The sequence below is a fragment of the Rhipicephalus microplus genome, chromosome 3 (genome assembly GCF_043290135.1).
Source record: "Rhipicephalus microplus isolate Deutch F79 chromosome 3, USDA_Rmic, whole genome shotgun sequence".
In the NCBI taxonomy this organism is placed as follows: Eukaryota; Metazoa; Arthropoda; class Arachnida; order Ixodida; family Ixodidae; genus Rhipicephalus; species Rhipicephalus microplus.
Genome location: NC_134702.1, coordinates 61,560,661 through 61,587,327, shown reverse-complemented (window position 1 = coordinate 61,587,327; position 26,667 = coordinate 61,560,661). Strand labels below are relative to the sequence as shown.

Here is a 26,667-nt window from a genome sequence, read left to right as displayed (position 1 = left end):
GGCTACCTGGTAAAGCTCTCGGGTAGTGCATTAGACTCGCATAAGGTTGAGGAACCCCTTGCAGCAGGACAGTTTCCTGCAACACTACAGTGCCTCTTAACTCTTTCCATACTGCGAGTGTGGGAAAAATGAACGTTTCTTATAGGTTGCACTAAGCCTTTTTTTGTAGAACGTACTGCACCTAATATTATGAACACTTATTTGAGACAAGCCCCAGCATGTGCGACTAAGTCTTCCTCTCCACTTGAAGCATGACAGGAGCCATCATTACTGCGAAATCCGGAGCAAGTGCCCGCGATTTTAACAAGTTCTCAGTTCAAATCCTCCGTTTACAGCGAAAGCTGTTGGGAGATCACAACGCGGGTCGCATGAGAGCTGTAGTTGTCTGCCGCCAGCGGTTCCCGTAACCATTATCGCACAAAATAAGAAAAGAAAAACTCAGTAAATAAATAACACCAAGGACACAATGGGATTCGAATCCAGGTCCCCTGGTGCCAGCCCAGTAGTCTACCACAGAGCCATGCCGGTGCTTGAAACTCCTTTGCAAAGTGGCCTTAGGCAGGCTTGATGTCGGGAAAGAAATCGCGTTAATGTGAGTAATAAATCGTTCTAGAACAGCAAAGGAACTAGGTGTCACATAACGCGAATCGCGCAATAGGCCGTCGAATGTTCTCTACCCTTTACAAAAGCTTGATGTTGTCCACCTATTAACTATGGCGCATACCCACTGCAGGGGATGGAGGAGATTGCCGATCGCGGCCAGCCACAGCTCGAAAAAAACTGCACAAAGTTACTTCCAAGTGTGCAGCAGGTACTACGCCTTTTCGAAGAATTACTAAAGATGGTATATTAAGTGCCTGCCTACTACACAATGATTAATGGCATAGTGGATACCCTGCAAGTGTGCTTGCAGCAGCTACCCAAAGAGTTAATGCTAAAAAAGAGGGCTCTGAAAGGCCGCTCTTCCAGCTTTTGTTGTGAAAGTGCTGGCGATTTTTTTTTTTTTTCAGGAGATTTGAACTAAGCACCAATTCCTGAGCACGCTTCCCCGCTTCCCCCCCACCCCCCCTTGAGAGCCATTTTCACCGTTTCAGTGGCGGAAATGCCTTTCCGAATTTTGGAGCAGGCAAAATCTCCATGTTTGGTAGCACGCACAGGCTTCCCATAGCACACGCTGAAGAAGAAGAAGATATAGGTTTCATTTAATGTTCCCTCAGTTTACATAATCATATATACAGAAGCAGCAAGCCCACAAAATAAACAAAAGTACAATTATGTACAGAAGCAGTGACATAAAATACTGAAATATATTGCACCAACAAGCTAGCTGCAGCATGAAGTTCAGAGCAGTGCACACACTAACAAGCACACGCACACACAGACACATTCAAAGTTCGTTGCAGTAAAGCCTCGTTAATATGCACATACATGCCAAGAAGCAACTGGCAGCACGCTAGTTTAACCCCTAAGTACACAAGTGTGTACAGAGTTCCCCTTCAGGGTAGGGGGGCATAGGTTGGTCCCAGCACCTCCCTCCTCCCTATAATGTAAATGTATAAAGCTGGCTTTGTGCCCCCCTCTCACCCCCCTCCCTGTTATGTCGATGTATGGGACTGGCTTTTAGCCCCACTCCTTTGTCCTCCCCCATGCGGATGACTATGACCAAGTACCAATTTGCATTTATGTGCCCCATAACCGCCAAAGAAGACATAAATACAGTGCCACAGCAAATATGTGTATTGCCTAAAGTGCCCACCACGAAGCCATTACTTTCTTTTCGCCAGTGCTGAGATATGATTAGCATTTTCGCACGACTGTTCGATGGCTCGCATAACGACACAAAAGAGCTTTTTAAAACTACTGCGGAGTTTGGGATACGCAGCCGATGTAGAGACTGACATAGCGATGAAACGGACATAATCAGCTGTCCGCGAACGCGTACCAGGATCTGCAACTTAGTGACCAATTTTATTTGAGACTCGATAGAGTCGCAGGGAGCTGATCGTCTATTGGCTAGTTGCATGTGCAGTGCTTTGCCTACTTGGCGTCCACTCCGTGCGCAGATGTGGCGAGAAGCGTGTTGGATTAATGTGATGATGCAAGCTTTTGCAAGGGGATGGGCTAGTGGTCCTGGCAGCAGACGGAGGCACGTTTAGGCTGTCACTTCATAAAAGAGTGCGCTACGCTTGCTGTCTTGGTTCCCAAAATCCATAACGCTCAACTCCGCAACAGCGAGCTGCTTTCATTTCTGCAAAAGCGGTGCATGCTGACCACAGTCCTGCACAACGATTGAGGCAAAAACGATCAGCACCTCAGCGCTCTCAGGTAGCCACCGGCTGTTAAAAGCATGCAGTAGGCATAAAGCAGCGCTACGCCACACACGTAAGCTTTTTGTTGGCGATAAGTCATACTGGCACGCTTTTCGGTAGTCGGCACATTGCTTTTGTTCTTTGGCAATGGTAACCCGAAAAGGCACCACTGCAAACATGCAGAAGTTGGAATAATCGCTCAGCCGTGCTTTTGCAGCAGTTTAAGTACAACGTGCCGATGATCACGTAATAGGTATCTGCTTACGATGCATGCTGTCAACATTGCTTTCGGTTCCAAAACAACCTTGTAGCGCAGAAATGGCGCAAATTATACAAAAAAAGACTCTTTTGGAGCAGTATGGCGCAGCAATTTCCAGTTGGTGCAGGTTTCCCACCACTGACGTTTCGTCCACTGTTTCATTCACATAGGGTGAATAATGACAGACAATGTATGCATATTCAACAAAGGATACTCATTGCAAGCACGGGCAGTTCTTCCCCTACCATTTCGAATTTTCATCTGTGACCAAGCTAAGGCAGATCAGGTTGCAATATTTTTCACTAAAGGTTACTGCGTGCTCGAGATTTTACGATCGTTGGGGGAATGTGCAGCATAGTGAAGGGCACTAGCAGCTGATAAAAAGGGTATACGGTCATACCGTTAATAAGAGGCACTGTTGTAACCGACAAATCGGTAAAAGAGGCACCAGCGTGACTGTGTTAAAATTGGTGTTGATTAGAAAAGGCATACGTGGTACCCTGCTTACAAGAGAAACCTCATATAGGAGACAAGAATTTCTCCCGGGAGCAGGTCTATTATAAAGGGGTTCAACTGTGTTATGAACATAATTCTTAAGCGAAACTTGGTTTCCACCAGCCCTGTAGTAAAAGAGCCGCACATTATCCATTATGGTAGTAGCCAGAGTTCTTCACCCCTTCCAGTGCGCACCTTGCGGCCATTCCAGAAGAAAATGTTCACTTACCACACATGTGACAGCTTTACGGTGGCCAACAAAGTCCTTGTTGGTTCGCCAGTTGTCGCGCTCCACAATCTGTGCAGTAGGACCAGCATTGTTCATGGCATGTGCAGAGACGAGGTACTGGCCGTCAGGAGACCAGTTCAGCCGCAAGATGTGGGTGGTTCCTCCGCACTGCAACAAATACAAACTGATGCATTTTGGCCGACACACACTGAAGCATGAAACAGTCAAGTTTGTTTAAAAATACTATGGTGCGACAGTGCAACTACAATACTATATGATACGTACTTGTTTTTTCTTCATGTTGTCAATTAATTTATTGCCACGCTGCTCTCAGCTACCCTCTAGGTTACTCAGACTGTAGAGTGATTGCTTTGGAACAGGTCCAATTTCAGGTTCGAATACTGTACCCAGGCAAATTTTTCATCACATACCGTATTTACTCGCATAATCCTCCCACTTTTTTTTAGCAGAAAACCAATGCAAAGTTGGGGGGTGCGAGAATTACGCAGGGAAAGCTTTCCAAGTTTTACAGAGCAAAAAAGAAAATGAAATGGCCGCAAATCAGGATTCTCACACCAACAACTAACAACAAGCTTTCAGAAATACTAATTAAAACTTACCTCAACATTAAAAGCACTGGTTCAAGACAAGGCAAGATTTATTTGAGACACTAAAGGTGCAAGCAAATAGTCGAGAATTGGAATACCATGCGCAAGGCTTGTGGGTGTTGCGGGCGTAGCGGTAGTATTCGTCGCGCAACAGGAGCCCTCAAAAGGTAAACGTAGGACGTCACTATTGGGCTGATGGCTATTTAATAGAATCGTCTGCAGTTTCCTTCTGAAGAAATAAAGTCTACGATGAATCCCAGTTTTAGGCACATGGCAGGCCCAACGCGTCTTGGTGGCTTTCAGCTGCCATCAACAGTAGCGAACACAAAACTCGTAGACTTCGAAGGGCTTACCGGCGGCCCTGTTGTCGTTGTTTAGTGCATGATCTATCAGCCGTGTAGCTTCAGTATTGCCCCACGACGTGACAAGGTTACCTACACAACATACAAAACACGCCGCAACGCGCACTTGCCACTTTGGTTTGGCTTGGATTGGATTGAATCTCCGTGCAGTAATATAAAGCTTGATGCTTAAGAGATGGCGCCAAGTGACAGGTGCTATTATCATCAGTAGTTGGAACGAGCAGACGACATTATTGCGGCAGTTTTTGGGGGTGCAATAATCACTCGAGGAAAAAAAAATTGTATTTTTAGTGGGCGATGGGGGGGGGGGGGGGGTGCGAGAATTATGCGAGTGCGAGGATTACGCAAGCAAATAAGGTAGGAGTGCTTTATGCTTCCAGCGAAATTTGTATAAATTTTAATTAAAGCTATGCGCTACAACCATGTCGGTGAAACTTTTCCTCTTCAATACTGTACACCTCACAGACATCTAAAGAACTGATTTGCAACAATCAAACTTGTTCGAAAAAATTCGGACGAACCCCACCAGTGCCCACAAAGACTCAGAATGCATTAGTTGTTCGATATGATGCTGAAGGACTTAAAGTCTTCCGATACATTCAAACCTCAATAGAAGAAGCACGGATGTAACGAAATATCGAGTTATAACAAAGTAAATAAAGAATTGTCTTACAATAGACATAGTGTTAGAAATATATCATAATAACCACATTTTGGATATAACGCACTTATTTTAATGCAACTTTGTTATAATGAGGTTTGAGCGTAGTAGCTTTGAAAATCAATTTGAAAAAGCAAATGAAAGCCCCCAACACACAGCAGTCAGAAACGAGTTTCACAATCAATGGGAATCATGCTTTGCAGGTTGAGCATGAGGATCGGCAAGCGTAAAGATACAAAGTGGCAGAAATCAGGCCCACCTCCACAAATGGCTCGGTGATAATGCACTCTTGTTGCCAGTCGTGAGTCCGCCAGACCCGTAAGCTCTTGTCGTCAGACTGAAAAAAGTGCAAACACCAAGGCAATTACAACAGCCCGGGGCTGTGAACAATTACTAACAATGCGTTGCTTGCTACCAGTTCGTTTTTCAGGTAAGCTACAAAAGTAACATGTTACTTTTTCCTTCAAGAAATTCGTCATCATGTGAATGTCACTTCTTACACTGTAACTACAAGGTTAATCAGTTACAGCGACTAAAGTACAGTAGACTCTCATTAAACAAAACCTGAAGGGATCATGAAGTTGTGTTTTGCGTAACAGTAGTTCTGATTACTGTGAAATGAACAGAAGTGCACAATACAGGTACGAAACTAATTATATCTGAAAGACTTGTTTCATTTAAATAGCAGTTCCATTTAAGACATTTCCATTTACTAAGAGTCTACGCTACAGGCAGTTGCACAAATAAATCAAGACATTACCTTATCAGCAGTAGCACATTCTTTAAGCTTATTAACGTGCCCAGGACCCGCATCGCAACAACACACAGCAAAGACACATCTAACTTGGGCCTCACCTGAGATGCTATGTACTTTCCAACTGGATCCCACGAGACTCCTTTCACGAGGCCAGTGTGCCCTTTTAGTACCGCCAACATTTCTGGACAGACCACATGAAAAGAGGGAAGCGTTGCTCGAACTGTCTTGAATATATAATGTGTGCATCATCAAATTTCAGTTTTGAAAGCCACAGATCAGATGACTTGTTAATTGCACTTCAACATCAGAAGTCCAGCATGTACTCAATAGCACAATTCAGAGGTGGCCCATGTTTGCAAGGCCAGGGATAAAACCATAGCTGCCAATTTTGGAGAAACGCAATCTGGGAGATCTACTCAATGGTGGTGGTGGGGGGGGGGGGGGGGGTATTGCAATAGCTATTATAAGAGCACTGTCAGCAGATATTTGTGGTCGCCGCTGATCTGTACAGAGTCCAAACCGATAATATCGCTCACGCATCATCTGCTTTACGAGTAAAAGCGCGCTAGGGACCCAACCCAGTGGTCACTGTCGCGCGAAGGGCACATGCGATAACATCGCTCTGTGTGCGAGGCCTGTTGTCGCTTGCTTACAAGCTATTTTGTCTGGCAAAGGACCATAGTACAGTCCTGCCGACCACTTGCCTGCCCCCAGCTCGACCTTCTCCGCTCATAGCCCGAGAAAACAGGTAGTGTCAGGCACTCTCTTTAGCAACCCTTGCGGCTGAGTAAAAAAAAAAAAAAAAAAAGCCAAGAATGTTCGTGTTTTGTAAGGATATCGAGGAGGAGCCCTCAATAAAGGGGTTGGGGATAAAAGAGACAGGGAGGAGAAAACGGTCGGAATATAAAAAGAGAATTTTTTTTAAGAAGTTCAAACTTGCAAAAGGGAGAAGCGGCTGGTTAATCATGGCAGGCGGCTTAAAAAAAGCCCTGCCATTAGGTTCGAGCAACCTTGCGGAAGCAGGGTTCAGCTTAGCTCCCTGAGGGAGACTGCAAGGTGTCACATAAAGTAAGGGTGCAGAAAATGCCTGGTGAGGTGTGTGCATAAGAATGCTCAGTTCCCCTTCTAGGTACAGGTGGGGGAGAGTGAAGGTCCGTCGTAGCGTCAGCACCCCCCACTCCCCTCTTTGTCCACCCGAGTACCGGCGCCACTCCCTATTATGTCAATGTAAAGGGCTAACTATGTGCTCCCCCCCCCCCAACCCCAATGGTTAACAGCAGCACACCCATCTACTGCGGTGTCTCTCATAATCATATGGTGGTTTTGGGACGTTAAACCCCACAAATCAGTCAATCAAGCAGCACACCCACCTCTGCCTGCAATAGAACAGCCACTCAAAGCGCTGCGCGCTTGCCATGTCAAGCAAGTGCTCCTGCTGGAGGCGCTCCCTTTTTGCTCTCCTTTTTCTTCTCTCTCGCGTGGGAATGCTGGCACATTCAACAGCCAGCAAAAGCATCAACTGTACCACGGTGTCACTGCCCTCCCTCTACTACAAGGGAGTTTTTTTCTTTTTAGTTAATGTGCATGACCTTCAAAAACTGCACAACCATGTGCGATTTCTCTGCTCCAACTTGGCAGGCCGCATGTTCTGGCGCTATTTTCGCCTCTCGAAAACTTACATTGAATTTAGTTGAACCTTGCCACCATCGCTAAAGAAAAAATCTTTTTTACTATGTGGCCAGACAACTTTGCTCAAGTGGCCAGACAAAGCAGTCGATGCGCGAGGCAAAACTGGATTTCTGGGAGATTTTCGTATGACCCGTACAACCGGGAAAAACATTTAAAATCCGGTAGTTTCCCGGGTAATCTGGGAGACTTGGCAGGTATGTAAAACATCTGACGTGTGATTCTTCGGACTCCCAACAGACAGGGAAATCGTACGAAAAATGAGGCCGCCCGGAAAATTAAATTCATGCCTTTTTATTTCACTCAAGTGTTCAAATCACCATAGCCACGTCTGAACTGGCTTTAATGACTCCCAGTACACCCATCACGCATTTCAATATGTGCCCGGGCTCGTGCGAATACATTAGGAAACTTTCCGAAAACCTTGCTTAACTATGGGCTAACGGCAAAATTGCTAATTTGCACCTCATAATGAGCGCCGCCAATACCAGCAAAATGTGAAGACAGTCACAGCTTTCTCCCATAAAGCGTATGAAAATGATGACACAGAACACAAAGGCAACTGTGGCGGAAGAGTTGATTGACCCGTCCTGCGTTTCCCGATGCAAGTGCACATGTCAATGATGCATTACCGCACAAAAATCTCCATTGACATTCAAAACTTGCTACTGTGTGAAGACGAATGTTCCAAGTTGTGCGCAGCACATCGCCAACAAAGCTAACGCCACTAATGCCAGGTGCATGCAGTGCTGTACGCACGAGATTGCCGTGAAAATGTTCGTTGTGCCCACACCGTTCCTGACTGCACATCAATACGGCAATGACAAGCATTTTTCGTTCGTGAAGGCAACACATCTGTATGGCGCATCTACGACAGTTGCGCATGAACAGGCAGCCTGAAAGGCAGCGCAGTCCGTAAAAAACGTGCACTGCGCTCACGGTTGCCACTGACTTTCAATGAAATTCGCCAAACGACGAGTGAAAAGTCGCCAAAAGTCGCCATCTTTCTTCAAATTTCGCCAAAAAGGTCGCCACTCTACATATGTGTGGCATGCCTGGTAATAAAGAGTATATATATGTATAGGTCCGTGGAGAACAACACCGTACGTCACCTTCTATTTATATTGACGTTTTTTAATGCCAGTTGCATCACCTGCTTCACCGTGGTAGCATTCAGAAAGGGCACGCATGCACCATCAGCGTCTCTGAATGCTAGTGCCTCATAAGAAAAATTTTCGACCGTTTTAGTTGTAGCAATTACAGGATGAAGCAGTTGCTATAACAAGAGAGGGATGTGCATAGCCTTCTTACAAATTTCAAGAATTTCACTGAGGAGAATGATGTGTTTGATAACTGAACAACTGAATTAAGAACAAAGGTAATAAATTCGAAAGTAGGGCGCAACCATTGCAATGCGTGCAACACGTTTTCTGTGCAGTCATGTTTACGCTAAACATTTGCTTCAGTGCAGTTACTGAAGGCTGTCCAAAGAAGCCAACTTTTTGGCCGGCCCTATAAGAATGTTAATAAAAAATTTAATCTCTATATAAAAAAAATTAGGGGGCACTACAGCCGGGAAGAAGCCGACAATCTATTTGGAACAGTTGGAGCTGTGGTGGGAACACGCAGCCTAACTACCACCTAGCCATTTCAGAAGCCAAGCTTTAAAGAAGCCTGAAGCTCTTGAAGCCCCTAAAGAACTTAAAACACACCACCACCTCGCGGCACACGAGAAGTCTGCTGAACTAAATTGTGCTTGGAGATTGCTGGTCGATGCACCAGTGCCTCAAGGATCCTGGTGAATTGAGAAAAAACAAACGAGGAACAGGACAGACGTACTGAATTACGCATAAAGCGGACGTTTTACTGACGAGTCTACGACTGCGAAAAATAGAAAAAATGTTGTCGCCCATTTGTTTTGAAGACGCTGAAAATAAAATACATAACTCAGTCGAGACCTAAGCCGAAAATCGCCATGTCGCCAACCATGACTTTAGGTCACCACAGGCCTCTCCGATTCACCAATTTGGCGAAAAGTAGCCACTAGTGGCAATGCTGACTGCGCCGACAACCGTTCCAGGCTCAATGCTCTATCGAGCAGTTATCCAAAGATGCTTAGGATTCTCAGTGATTCATTCATCCGTAGATGACAAAGGGTCATCGGCAATTAAGTCACAACATTGCCGCATTTCCCCTTTGAATTTTCAGTCAGCTTCACCACATAACAATCACGCGTTGAGACAAAGCTGCTTTTTAAACATAGTTATTGCTGCAAATAGATTGACGCATGAAAGTGCTGGTTCGAACTTACAAGATAACAGACAGTGCAGTAATGGAAACTTCAATTCATGTCATTTCCTGCCTACTATTTGGGTAGAAATCGTGAAAAATCTGATGCAAAAGAGTTTCAGTGTCTGAAATTTAAGACACTTATACACTCGCATCTATGAGGCTTGTGACAGTGTCACGAAAGCATTTAAATTTACACACACATTCGAAAAATCAGTGATGCACTGTATACTTATTATCTTGCAGACACGTATATGCAGTCAGTCGTGCGTATTAAATAGTTCCCAGTATACCTGACCAGCTATATCTGCCAACAATGACTGCCAAGGCTGTCTCAAAAAAAGTGTTTCGTTATGAACATAGACACCAAACTACTACGAACAGATGCACACACATACTCTAAGTGCGTGCAAAAATGCTCTAATGTTCAAAATGCAAGAACATTCCTGTATATTTAAAAGCTGCAAAGACAAAGGAACTAAAAAAACAAGCCAGCTAGGTATTACCTTGCCATCTCTTGGCATTCCAGATGACCACAGTGTTGTCAACACTACATGATGCAAGCCAAGTATCGAATGGAGACCAGGCCAGATCCAGGACGTCTGCACACAATAATACAGCAGAAGTTTGATTTGATAGCAATTACACAGACATTTATTGCAAGTTTTGCGTTGTAGTGCCACAAAATAAAGCGTGTGCATTGGCTAAACATGGAGAGTTGCAAAGTTTATAAATGTACAAGAGATGCACAAAGCATTTGGATACAATCACAACGAAGCTAGGTGACCGCACCGACACATGCTGAATAGCTGTAATGTGCAGTGTATGCCAAAACACTAGTGCTGCTACCGAGCAACTGCACGCATGCCCTTGGTAGCGTGGTCAGAATAAAACAGAGTAAGGGACGTTCCATGCGCTAGCCACACAACCGCAATGCACGCGCCAGCACACCTGCCACATCCAAGCAGAAGGTGAAAGAGCGTCGCCAATTGGCTTATTTGTCCCCGGATAGCGTACAGCAGGGGTCCCGGCACGTGCGTTGCGGCTGTGTGGGTAGCACGAGGAACGACCCTAAGCGTTAAGCTACGAACGCCAACGACTCTGTTTCTATCCACCATCAACCATCAACATGCAGCGCTTCACAACATCAGCTGCGGGAATCCCCAGGCTACAACAATCTGAAACATCTGGTATCCAGTTACTTCATGCGCGGTCCAGTACCAATGCGTCTTTCTTACATATTGCCGAAACACCGTTCGAAGAATTTGCGAAATACGAACATCGAACTGGTTGGAATACGAACTGGTTGGAATGTTTCGTAAGGTATAAAGTGACCAACTTTCTGGATGCTTACCTCCAGAATGGCCCCTTAGAGTGCTGACACACTTCCAGTGCTCCACATTGGACTTGCCTCCACCACCAAACATTCCCGAGGAGCTCATGCCATACCTAGGAGAGAAGGGAGTTGTAAAGGTGGCAGCCATCAAATGAACCAATGCAGCATTGCAAGCACTAATTAGAGTGCTCAGCAAAAATGAATCGCATCTATTTGTAACGCTTTCTTCCTGTGCTCAATTGACTTACAGTCGATCCCAAATATACCTCTGAAAACTAAAGGACAGTGAAATACTTCAATATATCAATGATTTAAAATGAAAAATATATATATTCAATACCTATATTAATGCATTGTGTCTCTTGGAATGAGTTTCAGAAATATTAACGAGCGCTAAGATGCAGATTTGCTCACAATATGCTAAAACAGAAGGTGAAGAACCATGCCTGACTGCACGGCAATAGTTTACCTTATGGGTAGTAATCAGATTGATTTTGCCAAATTAGGCGTGTTTTGCATTAAGACAACTTCAGCCACACAGTATTGCAATCTTCTGCATGAAGAACACGCCCCTAGAATCTAGATTTGGGCAGCACAGAGTGAAGCTTCCTGTTGTAGTCTTTAGGCTCTGATGGCAGTTTTTAGCACCATTTTCAAAAATTCCGTGGCTGCATTGTGTAAATTCACAAGTCGCATTAAAGGCGCAAGATGAAACGGACGAAGTTAGATAGCCCGAGATGATGAAAAAACAATGGAGCCAGAAATATTCTCACCGCCCTATCATCCATATCATGATGACCTTGTCGTCACCACCAGAGGCGAGGTGTCGACCATCGGAGGACCATCTGACACAGTTGACACACGCCAAATGATTGTCCATCTGACACAACAGCTTCGGTACCGAATCGCTCAGCTCCTCTTCCTCCCTTGCTACAGGAGCCATGTTCCATATGCAGATCTGGCCGCAGTCTGAACCTGTTTGCCATTGAAACAGGAACAAGGTGGAAAAAAAAAAGGAGTCAGCTCCTTTCTAAGCCATATTCTTGCATTGGTTACTTCCAGCTCACAATGTAAAGCAACATAAAATGTTTTGATTTTCGCTGCCCTTTTTTCTCCAACCGAATGCTCAACATGTGATTCTAAGGCACATAAACCTCAAATGATTATCCTTAAGTCGTAAGAGTAGGAGCCATAAGGGCTTGTTTTTTTTTTTTTTTTTGCTGTTGCTGAGCACAGTATTAATTAGAACTAGCAGACAAGATAGCCAAGGAAAGTTTTTGGGATCCGAATGGTAGAAACTGTGATGTAAACGGGATGAAAGTAAAATGGATAAAAAGATAACTTGTCACTGGCAGGGACGGACAAATCTCTGACCTTCGAATTGCTTCTTTAGTGCTCTACCAACTGCGCTACAGCGCAGGTTCGCTCCCTGCCAGCGACAAGTTATCTTTATATCTATTTAACTTTCTTCCCCTTTACATAAGAATAGTACAGCTAAGATCCCCAACACTTTCCCTGGCTTTGTCTGCTAGTTCCAATTACTGTAAGCAGGAGACACATGATTAGAGGACAGCCTTGTGCACAAGGTGTATTGATTCACCTAAGGAAGCCACAATCGCAAAGTGGTATGTTAAGTCACAATTAAACCAGCACACGAGATCCCCTATCCTAACTTGAACACTAAACTGTATAAACGTTTTGGAGCTTACCTTGGCCACCTGTGGCAAATCTGGACCCATCGGGATGGATGTCTACCGAAAATATTGGGTGACCTGGGAATTACGAATAGGTATTACCATTGTGCAAACTAGTCAGCCGCATGCACCTAACAGGCCAGCTAGACGCTCAAAATGACCAAACTAGGGAAACTCCGATAGTAGTGATACAAAACGGTTCAACTGACGGGGCCTTACGTCCCATAGTTGCCTCTGGCGAAGTACTACGCCATAGTCGAAGAACTGAAGATTACTATGGGGGAACTGACCTTTCATAACACGCCTATGATATGAAGCACACAACATTTCTTCAGTATTCCACGCGACAAGTGTAAATATTGCATTTGCGAGCAATCACGCAAAAACTACAAATATCGTCGCTTACGTGCAGCTGAAAGCCGGCACGATAGAGCGGTTACGTAAACGCCACAACTACGCCTTATCCTCAAGATCAAAGCACGGTCAATTCTTAAATGTCTAAATAAGGGAATATTTAAGGCTTCAAAACATTTAGAGCGATATTTTCACATTTATATTTTCTACCTGCCGAACCACTGGCGAATTGCAACTCGCTCGCAAACATGTAAACAGAAAATGTCTCCTTTCGACTCCCATTTGCGCGAACTGCGTTAAAGTGCATTTATGATCTCTCAGTTTCACATGGCGGCCTCGGAGTACTGCGCTAGCGAGTACTTAGGGATCGAAGTTTCCGATACCGGTCCTGAAGCCGCGGTGTCCGTGATCACAACAGCTCCGCCGCGAGACATCGGAGTGGTGTCCTACCATCAATATATCATCTATTACACCACGTAAGCAGCAAATACTAGAGCGGCTTTAAGTACCGCGCATGATGAAGCCGGTACACACGGGCTCCTTTCCTCTCTTTGTGTTACGCCAGTACGCGACCGGCGAGCTTTGCCCATTGATAAACACGCAAATGTAAGCCTAACAATGCGCGCCTACCGCAAACGTACCGTCATGGGTCACCCAGTTTGGCTTTAGCAGCTTCATCGTGGTTGCTCCCACTTCACCACGCTGAAACCTGAAGAACGGGCGAGGCTGAATTACTCGCCGCCGCTACATTTGTCACATGCCGAGTCGATCGTTTTCGGCGTCTCTGCTCGCTTCCATGGTTATAGATGCGCGCAGTGTTGACGGGCGGGAAACGAGGTGCCGTCAAAATACGCCACGTGTATCGGAGTGCGAAACCGAAATAAAGGAAACAAGCTGTCGGTCAGTGGTAAAGCGTGGACACGGCCACGTTTTTCATTGCGGCGGCCTCTCTGCAGACATCGGTAGAAAATTGAACAGGTGAAACGAAGATGCGTTACAAGTTTAGTTGTATTTACTTCGGTAAACTTCACGCAATAACTTTGCAAGGTTGCATTTGTGAGAGCGCCAACGTGTTATCGGCCTTGTTGGCGGCGAACGGCCTTGGTTTTTCCGCGGTAGTGTAATTGAAGGCTCGAGGAAAGAACCGGGAAAAAAGTTCGTCAACACACGTTACATCAGCTCGATTGCACTACAAGTGTGCTTTAGATAGCGCGTGCACGGCTTTTCGATGTTGCCTTTGCCGTGATGTTTATTAAACTCCACTGTCTAAATGTTTATTAAACTCAGCTGTCTGTACGTGCCATTTACACAGCCCTTATCAATGCAACTGTGAGAATTATAGCACATCTTTGCATAACATCAGGTCGGAACACTCTAGCCCAACTAAATGTTGTGTTGCAGTATCCCTCGTCCCATTATTATTAACAACGGAGCTGTCCAAGGTTTTCGTTTGCCGCGAGGGCCGTGACGTGAACAGAAACACTGCCCAACTTCATTGCCTTTGCCACGTTGAGCCTAGTTAAAACTTAGATAAGCATAGTCAAGCCAATTGGCTTAATGTAAGAATACTCGAACCTTATCAAGACTATGTAAGTTTAATAACTACAAATTAAAGCAACCTAGTTAAGTTATATTAAAACGAACCTAAGCCTTCCAGCTTACATTATTTGCCTTGTTAAGCCAAGTTAAACTTATATTAGCCCAGTTGAGTCATAGGAGGTATAGTTGAGCATAATATAGTCTAATTATGACGAGCATTTAATCTAAATCTAAATTATTGCAATCTAACGCCAACTTAGGTTAAAGAAGCCAAGTTCAAGGTGGTGCAGCTTACTCATGTTCAAAGCGCTCTAATTAAGCTGAATCACTGCAGTTAGACCTAATTAGGACTACGTTAATTAGTACAATTATGTTCTATAGTACCTAACATTGCTTTGTAATCTTATGACTGGGACTCAGTACTGATAATTGAACGGTGGCCAAACGACACGAATTGACTGTCAATCGATTAACTGTAGTTAAGTGCTCTCACGTCCCAGTAATGAGTTGATGTGTTGCTTCCTTCCTTCTTATGGCCTTAAATTAATTAGGTTCACTATATCAGCAATACAAATCATTCACGTTTTACCACAATTATGAAGTGAAACGGAACGCAATAAGACCGCCATTATTTTACGAGAAAGCACAAATGTCAAAGTCAATACGTACCGCGTTTTATTATCCATGTTTAACTAGTTTGCAGCAATAAATTACAGAAAAAGTGGCATTTTGTGCGATTTGCCATATTGGTGATATTTTTTTTTCAAAAGCGCTTCGATAGGTAAGGTGTACGACAGACTCATAATATCGAATTTCATTTTTTATTCACGGGAATAAATATTATGCTGCGTTCTCTCTCTAGGTGCGCTCAAAGTTCCGAAATTGCAGACTTAGCAAAAAAAAAAAAATGTTTTTGCGGCCAAAGTATACAGGTGTTTTTGTTCAGACGAATACTTTTTTTTTTCACAAAACCAACTTTGAAACCCTTGTTATGCATGGGTTTAAGGCCTTGGCCTGCAGTAAATTTCACCGAAATCGGGAATAGTGACCAAGACTTCATGTTCGATCTTCTCTGTAGACACCCTGCATTAACAATGTAAGTGTAATTTCATTCTCCCTCTCTCTTTCTCTGCACACAGACGCATGCATGAATGGGCACACACACACACACACACACACACGCGCGCGCGCATATATATATATATATATATATATATATATATATATATATATATATATATATATATATATATATATATATATATATATATATATATATATATAGTGGGAGTAATAATTCAATGAGCCAGTTAGTCTTCGTGAAGGTATGCGATATGGCACAACGGGAGCGTTGTCAACAAGGAGAGAGAGAGAGAGAGGAAACTTTATTAGAGCTTGGCCGGCAGCTTGGTCTTGGTGGCCTCAGATGGCGGCGCTGAGTCCCTGAACTCGGGCGGCATCTTCGGCCTGCCGGACAGCCCAGAGCTGGTCGTTGAGCTCCGAGCTTCTGAGCGCCGCCTCCCAGCGGCGGCGTCGCCGACGGAGAAGGTCCCCCGCGGCTCCCGCAGACGGGACGGCGGCGGGAACGAGTGAGCTCGAGGCTTCCTGTTGCCTGGTATTGGCAGCCGCCATAGGCGCATCGCGAACGGCGGCCGTTTCTCGACCATTGTTACCGGCGCATTCCCAGAGCATGTGGCGCAGTATTTCCCAACAGTTTCGGGAGGGGTCCTCCCTTCGTCAGGGGATACTTCATCCCCTGTTTTCGCTTCTGCTCATCGTCTGCGTCTGCCGTGGGACACTTCGAGCTGCTTGCTTCTTGCTCCCTGGTTTCCGTGCTATGCCGTACGCGTTGTTCCCAGACTACGTTCCAGCAGCGAATAGATCATTTTGGTCTGTCCGGTATTCAAAACAAGCGCACAGCAATTCAAAATGACGTCCCCAAAGCAGACGTATGGACATGTAGCGCCAGCTATCCAGCGTTACCAAAAACAAACAAACGTGTCATGTATGTCTTCCAAGATCTGAAAAGGCTTGCTTGGGCCTAGAACGTCAGTTATTTGAGTATGGTTCTCAAAAACGGTGCCGAATCTATTCAACTACTGTGTTGTCGAAGCTAAAGGACACGAGTTTAAAGCAAATGGAAGTATCCGTTCGGAGCTTACGAGCTACAGAGAGCACGGCGGCCGCTTGATAGATTCGAGGCGGTCGACAACTGCATTTGGAAGGGAAGCCATGTTTGTCGGAGGAGCCCTCCTGCGGTTGGCGCCGGCCGCTGGTCTGAACCAGCCCGTCAACCAGCCCTTACACTCTACCTAATTCTCAGCGCAAATTGCGCCTGCAGTGTTCGAGAAGCTTCGGGACAGTAGCAGATTATTTCGTTAAGATCGCGCCTACTCCTGGAGCATTACAGATTATTCTGGAACCTACGTGGCTGCCAGGGATAACGCTAGAATATTCGATGGCACGTGTATAAATGCCGACGCACTTTTCCGCTTGTCATTTTATCGATGGCTAATGCCCTGGTCGCCGCCCTCGGTTCCAGTGTGTGTCGCTGCAATCTTACTTTTCGTTTGTTCTCCACAAGTTCGGCCCGAATGAACAGTTTCATTTTCGATCTATAGTCCGCTCCCTTCGTCCACGTCACGACCCCGCGACATCTGGTGGAGATGCTGGGATAATTTGATATACAGCTTTTAATGAAATTCTAGTATTTTCGAGGGGACTATCGTCTTCAGAGCAGTACTTCACGATAACGTATAAGGAACACGCCTTCAAAGCGTTGAGCGCATCATTCAAGTAAATGACACGACAGACGAGTCTCCTGGAGGACAAGTGATGCCAGGTTTGTTGGCAGTCCTTACTATACTAAACCAGTACATGCTGCGCTGCCATCTGGCAGTACTGTTGTACACTATATGAATAATACAGGCATTAAAGGTACTGCCATACACTACACGCCCTCCCCCCCCCCCGCACTAACCACTCGGTAAACTGGAGCAACGCGCACACACACACACACACACACACACACACACACACACACACACACACACACACACACACACACACACATGCACCAGAACTCTTGGTCTGAAGGGAAACAATGTTCATATGTCGAGTCTCATCAACCTGCACATGTTCCTGCTGAACCGCGAGACGCGTGGCATTGCAGTAGAACCTTGAGGTTCCTGTAGTGGAGGTGCTATGCTGAGGCTGGTCTTGGGCTTCTTGGTCAGTCTCAGGGTGTCTCGTTTCGTTTGCAGGTCGTGTCATTGTGGTAGTCTCGGTCTGAGCCTCCAAGGGAGTTGCAGGTGGGCTGGCTGTGTGATAACCAGGACGTCCCGTCGTTGGCATGAGGTTGTTACGCGAGGCTCCAGGGTCTCTTGGGTAGCGTACGAGAGCGCAAGCGGCCCCGCCGTGGTGGTCTAGTGGCTAAGGTACTCGGCTGCTGACCCGCAGGGCGCGGGTTCGAATCCCGGCTGCGGCGGCTGCATTTCCGATGGAGGCGGAAATGTTGTAGGCCCGTGTGCTCAGATTTGGGCGCACGTTAAAGAACCCCAGGTGGTCTAAATTTTCGGAGCCCTCCACTACGGCGTCTCTCATAATCATATAGTGGTTTTGGGACGTTAAACCCCACATATCAATCATGAGAGCGCAAGCGGAATGGGTAGGGGGAATCCAGGCAGTGTAAATGCAATAGGCAGCCAGAGAAAACAAATTATGAACGATCTCCCCGAAGGCAACCCTGATGCATAGGTCGGCGAGCTGAGTCGACTCACTCGGACTCAGATCAAGCCGTGACTCTGAGCCTGAGTGAGTGCGCGTGAATAATATTTTGATGAGTTTGAGTCCGAGGGAGTCTGCATGCATGAAGAAAATTTTCGTGAGAGCGAGTTCAAGTGCGTCCAGCTCAGTAAAATTTTGGTAAGTTGGAGTCCTAAACGCAATATGTATTAGGGGCGAAGCTCGATCCTAGTGGCATGGGTCTGTCACTCCTCTGTATGTATGTATGTATGTATGTATGTATGTATGTATGTATGTATGTATGTATGTATGTATGTATGTATGTATGTATGTATGTATGTATGTATGTACATATGCATGTACGTATGTATGCATGTATGTATGTATGTATGTATGTATGTATGTATGTATGTATGTATGTATGTATGTATGTATGTATGTATGTATGTATGTATGTATGTATGTATGTATGTATGTATGTATGTATGGGCGCATTGCTTCGCCTCCGGCTTCTCGGTAGTCTTTCGGTCGGTTGCGTGTGCCGCGTTTGTTTTCTTGCGTGCGCGTGCGTGATGCGAGTGATCGAATGCTTTTCACTACCCTTCTCCTACCTCTTCTCTTCTGTCTCTTTAACTCCCATTCCCCCTTCCCTGCGCATAACTGTGGCGGTGCCCTCGATTAAGCGAGGCAGTAACGGGACTGCACTTTTTTTTCCTTTTTCCTCTTTTCAAAGCCACTTGTATGTATGTATGTATGTATGTATGTATGTATGTATGTATGTATGTATGTATGTATGTATGTATGTATGTATGTATGTATATATGTATGTATGTATGTATGTATGTATGTATGTATGTATGTATGTATGTATGTATGTATGTATGTATTTATGTATGTATGTATGTATGTATGTATGTTAACAACGGTGGTACATACCCGCTCTAGAGCGGGTATGTTCTATAGGGGTTGCGAGATGGGAGATGGCGGTACTTCGAGTGTTCACTATATGGACGCACGGACGGACGGACTGGCACACTAGCAGACAGATGGACGGATGGATGGACACGCACATGTATGGATGGACGGACGCATGAACGGATAGACAGACCAATGGACGGACTCATGAACGGACGCATGGACAGACGAGTTGACGCATAAATTGACGCACGGATTGTCACGTGGACGGACGGAAGCAAGAACGAACGGATGGACGGAAGCACGGACGGGCTGATGGACGCTTCGCCCCACTCATCATCATTCACTCCGTGGATATGCTGTGTTATTTTTCATGAGTGAATCTGAGTGAGCTCCGCAATTTACGCCAACCTATGCCCTGATCGGGTGCGAAGCATCAGCGGCGTGCGCACGGCGTTAACCTAGTTCAAACGGGCGTCGACGTGGGTGCTGGAAGACCGGTTTGAAGTGAAACTCGGTGTAGCGTTTACTCGAGTAAACGTTTCTTTGAAACGCAAAGACACGGGAGGCGGGTCGTATTTCGTGTGAGTTTCGTCGCAGATAAACGAGCCGAAAGAGAGTTTTCACTCAACGTGTGGTCCAGCTTTGCGGGTGGTGGAGAGAGTGAAGCGAGAAGTGCGCTGCGAGCAGGCGGAGGAGATATAGGCGCCGAGACGCTCGAGAAAGAGTGCACAGCTCCGCGGTTCAAACACATCCAGAGTCTCTGAGGTACACGCCCAGTGTCCACGACGGACGCAACCAGTGTCCGTGGGAGCTATGCTTACGAGGGGGGGGGGCGCTGTGATCGCCAGAGCTCACGGACACGTTTCGCATGGACTCTGCATTTTAACCTTGCAATGCTGCATCGCCAAAAGTTCCTTTTAGGGGCGAAGCTTTTTATATAACGGCACCTGTTCGTCCCTCGTAGCCATTGTAGTGTGTAACAAGTATAACATTTCAACCTCCAAGGTGGTGCCGGTGAGGGATTCCTTCTCTGCATCGTTAAACAGTAAAAAATGGTGCTCAATGTACATGCCAATGGCCGCTAATGGGGAGTGAAAGACAGAAGCATTCGGCTTTTAATTAACGCGCCCGCTGTGATCCCCATTAGCAGCCATTGGCATGTACATTGAGCCCTATCTGACAAGAAAGGGTTGCTACGTTATACTCGCTGGGTGTAACCTTCTTAGTTTTAGAAAGGTTTAGCGAGCGTTGAGCCGCAGTGCCATGAATAAAATGAACTAGTATATACCATGAACTCGAGGTGGTTAGAGGTTGGAAGTAGACAAGAAGCGCCAGCCGTAAGAAAGTGTGCGTGTGCCACCTCTCGTTTAGCCCTTGAAATGTCCGCTGGATGGCGGTGCTTATATATGCGGAATATATGATGAAAAGATGCGGAATGGTGGTACTTGGAGTGTTGACTAGATGGACGAACGGACACACAGACAGATGCATGGACGCAAGGATGGACGCAAGGACGGACGCAGGGGCTGATGCATGGACGAACGCAGGGACGGACGCACGAATTGACGTGCGGACGCACGAACAGACGCACACACGGACGGGCGGATGGACGCACGAACGGTCACACAGACGGACGCATATATGAAAAGATGCGAGATGGTGGTACTTGGAGGGGTGACTAAACGGACGAACGGACACACACAGATGCATGGACGGACGCATGGTAGGCTGCACGGGCGGATGGACGCATGGACGGACGCAGGGACGGACGCACGGATGGACTGCGGACGCACGAACAGACGCACATATGGACGGGCGGATGGACGCACGAATGGTCACACAGACTGACGCATATATGATTAAAAGATGCGAGATGGTGGTACTTGGAGTGGTGACTAGATGGACGAATGGACACACAGACAGTTGCATGGACGGTCGCACAGACGACTGCACGGACGGATGGATGCATGGAAGGACGCAGGGGCGGATGCATGGGCGAACGCAGGGACGGACGCATGGATAGACGTGTGGATGCACGAACAGACGCACGCATGTCCGGGTGAATGGACGCATGGACGGTCACACAGACGGACGCATGGACGGACGGAAGCAAGAACGAATGGACGGACGGATGCTTCGCCCCACTCTCCATCATTCATCCCGTGAATATGCTGCCATTTTTCGTGCTGTTGGCTCGTTCATAAGAGGGTGTCGCGAGAGCTCGGGAAGATCCCGAGTTTCGCGAAACTCGGCCGATCCTGCATGGTACACCAGTTCTGGTTTCGTGAGGATGCGGCGTTGTTTGGTTCGATGCGCGCGGGGGGTGGGGGTGTTTATGTTTAGAAGAAGGAAAAGAAAAGTAAAGTGAGCCCCGCAACTGTCTGCATCAGGGTGCGACACCTCAGCAGTAGCTCACAAGGGATGGGGTAGAGGAGGGATTAAAAGGATAGGAATAAAGGTGTAGAGAGAGAGAGAGAGATGAGGAAAGCCAGAGAGAGCAACGACAAATCGAGGGGAGAGAAGAGATAGGAAAGATGGAAACACGGTCACAGGAGTCCGAGGACGGGGCACCACTTGGCGAGAGCTCTTGTCGGCGCCAGGAGATGACGTAGGGCGAGCCCAGTCGGCCAGAGCTACGCTGACGCCGGAGTTCACGAGGGAACAACCGGTCGGCACGGAATCCAGCAAGCGAGCCCCCGTTCGATGCGCGAGGAGAGAGTGCTAGTTCCTCCTTGGCTGATCGAGAAACACACCTATTCGCAACGACTGAACGTGATATTCTTCCTAATTGACTGCAGTGATTTTGTCCAAATAATCAATTGCAAAGCACCTTTTTACACTTGCTGGAGAAAAATGAAACTAAAAGGCCTTTGCTAAACATTGTCAAGATCATAAGAACAGTTCTGCGACAACGATCGATCATATTGTTACGTGAGTAACGAGACAAAGTATTGCGAATATATTCGAAAAATATATTTGCAAGAGCGGTTGCAGCACTGGCCAGTCTGGCTCCGAGCTCGAGCAGCCAGCGACCCTCATCTTCTTCGTCGGGCGCACACGCGCATTCGCACTATGGTTTGTGGCAGCCTACAGGTAGCATAACCCCCGTCGGCAAAGGCGCCGTCTCGGCGCATCTAGATGTCAAGATCATTGGGCGAGTGGTACTGCTTCAGGCGTGCGACGTGTACGATGTCGCTGGCCCTAGGGGTGGATGAAGACGGCGAGGCAGCAGGAGTGATTTCATAAGTGACGGGAGTCACCTCACGAAGCACTCTGTATGGCCCTGTGTACCGAGAGAGCAGCTTGTCAGACAGGCCAACGTGCCTGGTCGGAGACCACAGCAGAACCAACGAACCGGGCGAAAAGTGCACATCGCGGTGTCGTTGGTCGTACCGACGCCGTTGGTTTGCTTGGGAGGTCAGAAGGCGAGCACGAGCGGTTTCGCGTGCGTGGGCGGCCCGGCTGATGGCGTCCAGAGCATATTGTGAAGTTGGAGCTGCTGGTAACGGAATCGTCGTATCGAGGGGTAATGTGGGTTCGCGGCCGAACAGCAAGAAAAAAGGGGAGTAACCAGCAGTGTCGTGGCGCGAAGAATTGTAGGCAAATGTCACGTATGGTAAAGCGATGTCCCAGTCAGAGTGATCTGAGGAAACGTACTTTGCAAGCATGTCAGTTAGGGTTCGGTTCAGGCGTTCTGTGAGGCCATTTGTTTGCGGATGGTACGACGTAGTGAGCTTGTGGCGTGTTTCACAAGAGCGTAGGATGTCCGCTATGACTTTCGATAGAAATGTGCGGCCTCGGTCCGTGAGCAGCTGGCGTGGAGCACCATGTTGCAAGATCACGTCGTGTAGAAGAAAATCGGCGACGTCAGTGGCGCAACTTGTTGGAAGGGCGCGTGTGATTGCGTAGTGTGTGGCGTAGTCTGTGGCCACAGCTATCCACCTGTTGCCAGCAGAAGACAGAGGAAAAGGGCCGAGTAAGTCCAAGCCGACGCGAAAGAAAGGTTCAGTAGAAATATCGAGTGGTTGAAGGCGCCCAGCCGGAAGCGTCGATGGTGTTTTGCGGCGCTGACATTCCTCACACGCCGCGACGTATCTTCTGACGGACCGTGCCAGACCTGGCCAATAGAAGCGACGGCGAATCCGGTCGTATGTGCGGGACACACCCAGGTGACCGGCAGTAGGAACGTCATGGAGTTCGTGGAGTATAGCCAAGCGGAGGTGTTTGGGTATGGCAAGCAGCAGAGATGGGCCGTCTGGATGGAAGTTATGCCGGTATAATGTGCCATTCTGGAGTACGAACGAGCGATAGGATCGGTTCGATGGGGAGGAGTCGAGGCGCTCAATGATAGCTCGTAGGGCTGCATCACGGCGTTGCTCGTCGGCTATGTGGTTCAGTTGAGAAACGGAGCACACGCAGGCGTCGTTGTCAGGTATGGTGGCCGATGGGCCAACTGGATAGCGAGAAAGGCAATCGGCGTCCTGGTGCAGGCGTCCAGACTTGTATATCACAGCAAAGGTGTATTCTTGCAGTCGCAGAGCCCAGCGACCAAGTCGACCTGTAGGATCTCTTAAGGATGAAAGCCAGCAGAGCGCGTGGTGGTCGGTGACGACGGAAAAGTGAGTGCCATATAAATATGGGCGGAATTTTGAGACCGCCCAGACAAGAGCAAGGCATTCTCGCTCCGTGATCGAATAGTTACGCTCTGCAGGTGTAAGGAGGCGGCTAGCATACGCGATAACGCGGTCGTGTCCCTGTTGGCATTGGGCGAGAACGGCTCCGATACCGTGACCACTGGCATCAGTTCGGACCTCAGTTGGGGCAGATGGGTCAAAGTGGGCCAGGATAGGGGGCGTCGTCAAAAGTGTTATGAGGTGAGAGAAGGCGGCAGCTTGAGTGGACCCCCACGAAAATGGAACGCCTTTCTTCAAAAGATCGGTAAGTGGTTGGGCGATTGCCGCAAAATCTTTCACGAACCGCCTAAAGTAGGAGCAAAGTCCCACAAAGCTCCGGACATCTTTGGCGGATTGGGGTATTGGGAAACTCGTGACGGCACGAATTTTCTCAGGGTCCGGTCTCACACCAGAAGCATCGACAAGGTGGCCCAGCACGGTAATCTGTCGGCGGCCGAAGTGACACTTCGAGGAGTTCAACTGGAGGCCAGCTTTGCGGAAGACGTCGAGAATGGCCGACAGACGCTCAAGGTGGGTCTCAAATGTAGGTGCAAATACGAGGACGTCGTCTAGGTAACACAGGCATGTTGACCATTTGAATCCGTGTAGCAGAGAGTCCATCATACGTTCGAACGTGGCGGGGGCATTGCATAGACCGAAGGGCATAACCTTGAATTGGTATAGGCCATCTGGAGTGATGAAGGCGGTCTTTTCTTGGTCTTTCTCGTCTACGGCAATCTGCCAATAACCAGAACGAAGGTCGATGGATGAAAAGTAGCGTGCGCCGTGGAGACAATCGAGGGCGTCATCAATACGTGGTAAAGGATACACGTCCTTTTTGGTGATTCGATTTAGATGCCGGTAATCGATGCAAAAGCGCCATGTGTTGTCCTTCTTTTTAACCAGGACGACGGGTGACGCCCATGGGCTTGATGAGGGCTCAATAATGCCTTTAGTTAACATCTTATTCACTTCAGCTTGAATAATCTGGCGCTCCGACGCGGACACGCGATACGGTCGACGGTGAATGGGAGCAGCATCACCGGTGTTGATGCGGTGCTTTACAAGAGAAGTTTGGCCGAGTGGTCGGTCGTCAAGGTCGAAGATGTCACGGTAGGAAGCTAGAAGGCGTGCGAGAGCGGCTGTTTGCTCTGGGGGAAGGTCAGGGTCGATCATGGGACGTATTGACATGTCGAGGCATGTGGCATCGAGTGGGCGACAAGAAAAATTGGTGCATGCGTCGGCTGCGAAAGTGGTGACGTGATCATCGGCTAAGGACCGCAACGTGGCGATTAGGATGCCTTCAGGGAGGACTTGCTTTGTGAAGCCGAAATTTATGACGGGTAGACGGGTCCGGTTGGAGGCTACAGTTACGATGCAGTGAGGGACGGTGACGTCACGTGCCAGTAGGACATCAGGAATCGGTGTGACGATGTAATTCCCATCCAATACGGGTGAGGTCGTGGCGAATTCGGTGAATGTGAGGGCTTTAGGCGGTAAGCGGAGGAAGTCTGTGGCAGAAAGGCCGTGTTGAGGTTCAGGGTGAATATCCGGCTGAAGAGGAAGGTCTAAGCAAAGAGTACCAGCGGAACAGTCGATCAGAGCAGAATGGGTCGACAGGAAGTCCATCCCTAAGATGAGGTCATGAGGACAGTTCTGGAGCACCGTGAATAGAACAGGAATGTAACGGTCGGCGATGCTTATGCGAGCCGTACACATGCCAATGACAGGAACAGTGCCGCCATCGGCCACACGTACAGCTTCGGTAGCAGGAGGCGTGAGTACTTTTCTTAAGCGGCGACAAAGATGAACGCTGATTATGGACACATGAGCGCCAGTATCGACTAGTGCCGACAGAGAAATACCGTCCACGTGTACATCGACAAGATTTTTGTTCGTATGAAGCGTCAATGGAGGGTTTGGTTCAGACAGGGATGATGCAGCACTACCTCCAGGGGCTGCACTGTCTAGTTTTCCGTCGGGTACGATGAAAAGTTAGGCGGCGAGTGATGGCGGCGTGGCTGGGGCGACGGGGAACGACGGCGTTGAGGGGACGGAGAACGAGCAGGAAGGCGGCTGTTAGACGTGTCGAAAGCAGGGGCGGTACGGCTGGACGAATACCGGCGAAGATCTTCATATGGGCTATAAGGTGCGAAAAACTGGCTCCTATGTGGCGGCGTCCAGGAGGCACGGCAGTAGCGGGAGACATGTCCAACGCGGTGGCACCGGAAGCAGATCGGTTTGTCGTCAGGAGTTCGCCATTCCGCCGGGTTGCGAGATCGTGGAGCAACAAATGGGTCACGTCGAGGTGGATTAATGGGAATTGGTCTGGAGGAGGGGCAAGAGATGGGGCAAGCATCAGGGAACCCGCGGTTGGCGAATTCTTGTCGTACGACCGCCTGAATAACGGAGATCGCGGGGGTTGTCGGCATCGTATGTTCGAAAGAAGTGGGCTGAAGCGGCGCTGGACTTGCTGCTTCAAGTTCCCGTCGAACGATACGCGTTACACTCTGCTCAAAGGGCGGTGTGACGGTAGAATCGGAGCAGGTGGACGTAGCCGCCGTGTTTGGCAACCGAGAAAAAGGAGGGCGCACCCGACGGCTTTTTGCTGTTTCGAAACGGCGGCATTCTTGAATTACACGGTCGATGGTCGAGACGTTAGTGTACACCAGCAAATTGAAGGCGTCGTCCGCGATCCCCTTCAAAACGTGTCCAACCTTTTCAGCCTCAGACATCGCCTCGTCTACTTTTCGG

The 26,667-nt window shown here is 47.7% G+C and overlaps 1 protein-coding gene across 1 annotated transcript in view; it reads right to left on the bottom strand.

The window, feature by feature from the left end:
- LOC119161117 (histone cell cycle regulator-like protein) overlaps nt 1–13,848 on the bottom strand; it is a 78,285-nt gene extending 64,437 nt beyond the window's left edge. Inside the window, exons 1-8 of the mRNA XM_075889634.1 lie at nt 13,681–13,848; nt 12,701–12,763; nt 11,765–11,966; nt 11,010–11,104; nt 10,162–10,257; nt 5,779–5,861; nt 5,183–5,260; nt 3,293–3,460 (exon numbers count right to left, since the gene is read on the bottom strand). Of these exons, the coding sequence (XP_075745749.1) occupies nt 3,293–3,460; nt 5,183–5,260; nt 5,779–5,861; nt 10,162–10,257; nt 11,010–11,104; nt 11,765–11,966; nt 12,701–12,763; nt 13,681–13,717 (822 nt within the window). The 5' untranslated portion in view covers nt 13,718–13,848. The remainder of the gene's footprint in view (nt 1–3,292; nt 3,461–5,182; nt 5,261–5,778; nt 5,862–10,161; nt 10,258–11,009; nt 11,105–11,764; nt 11,967–12,700; nt 12,764–13,680) is intronic.
- Nucleotides 13,849–26,667: the final 12,819 nt, after the last annotated feature.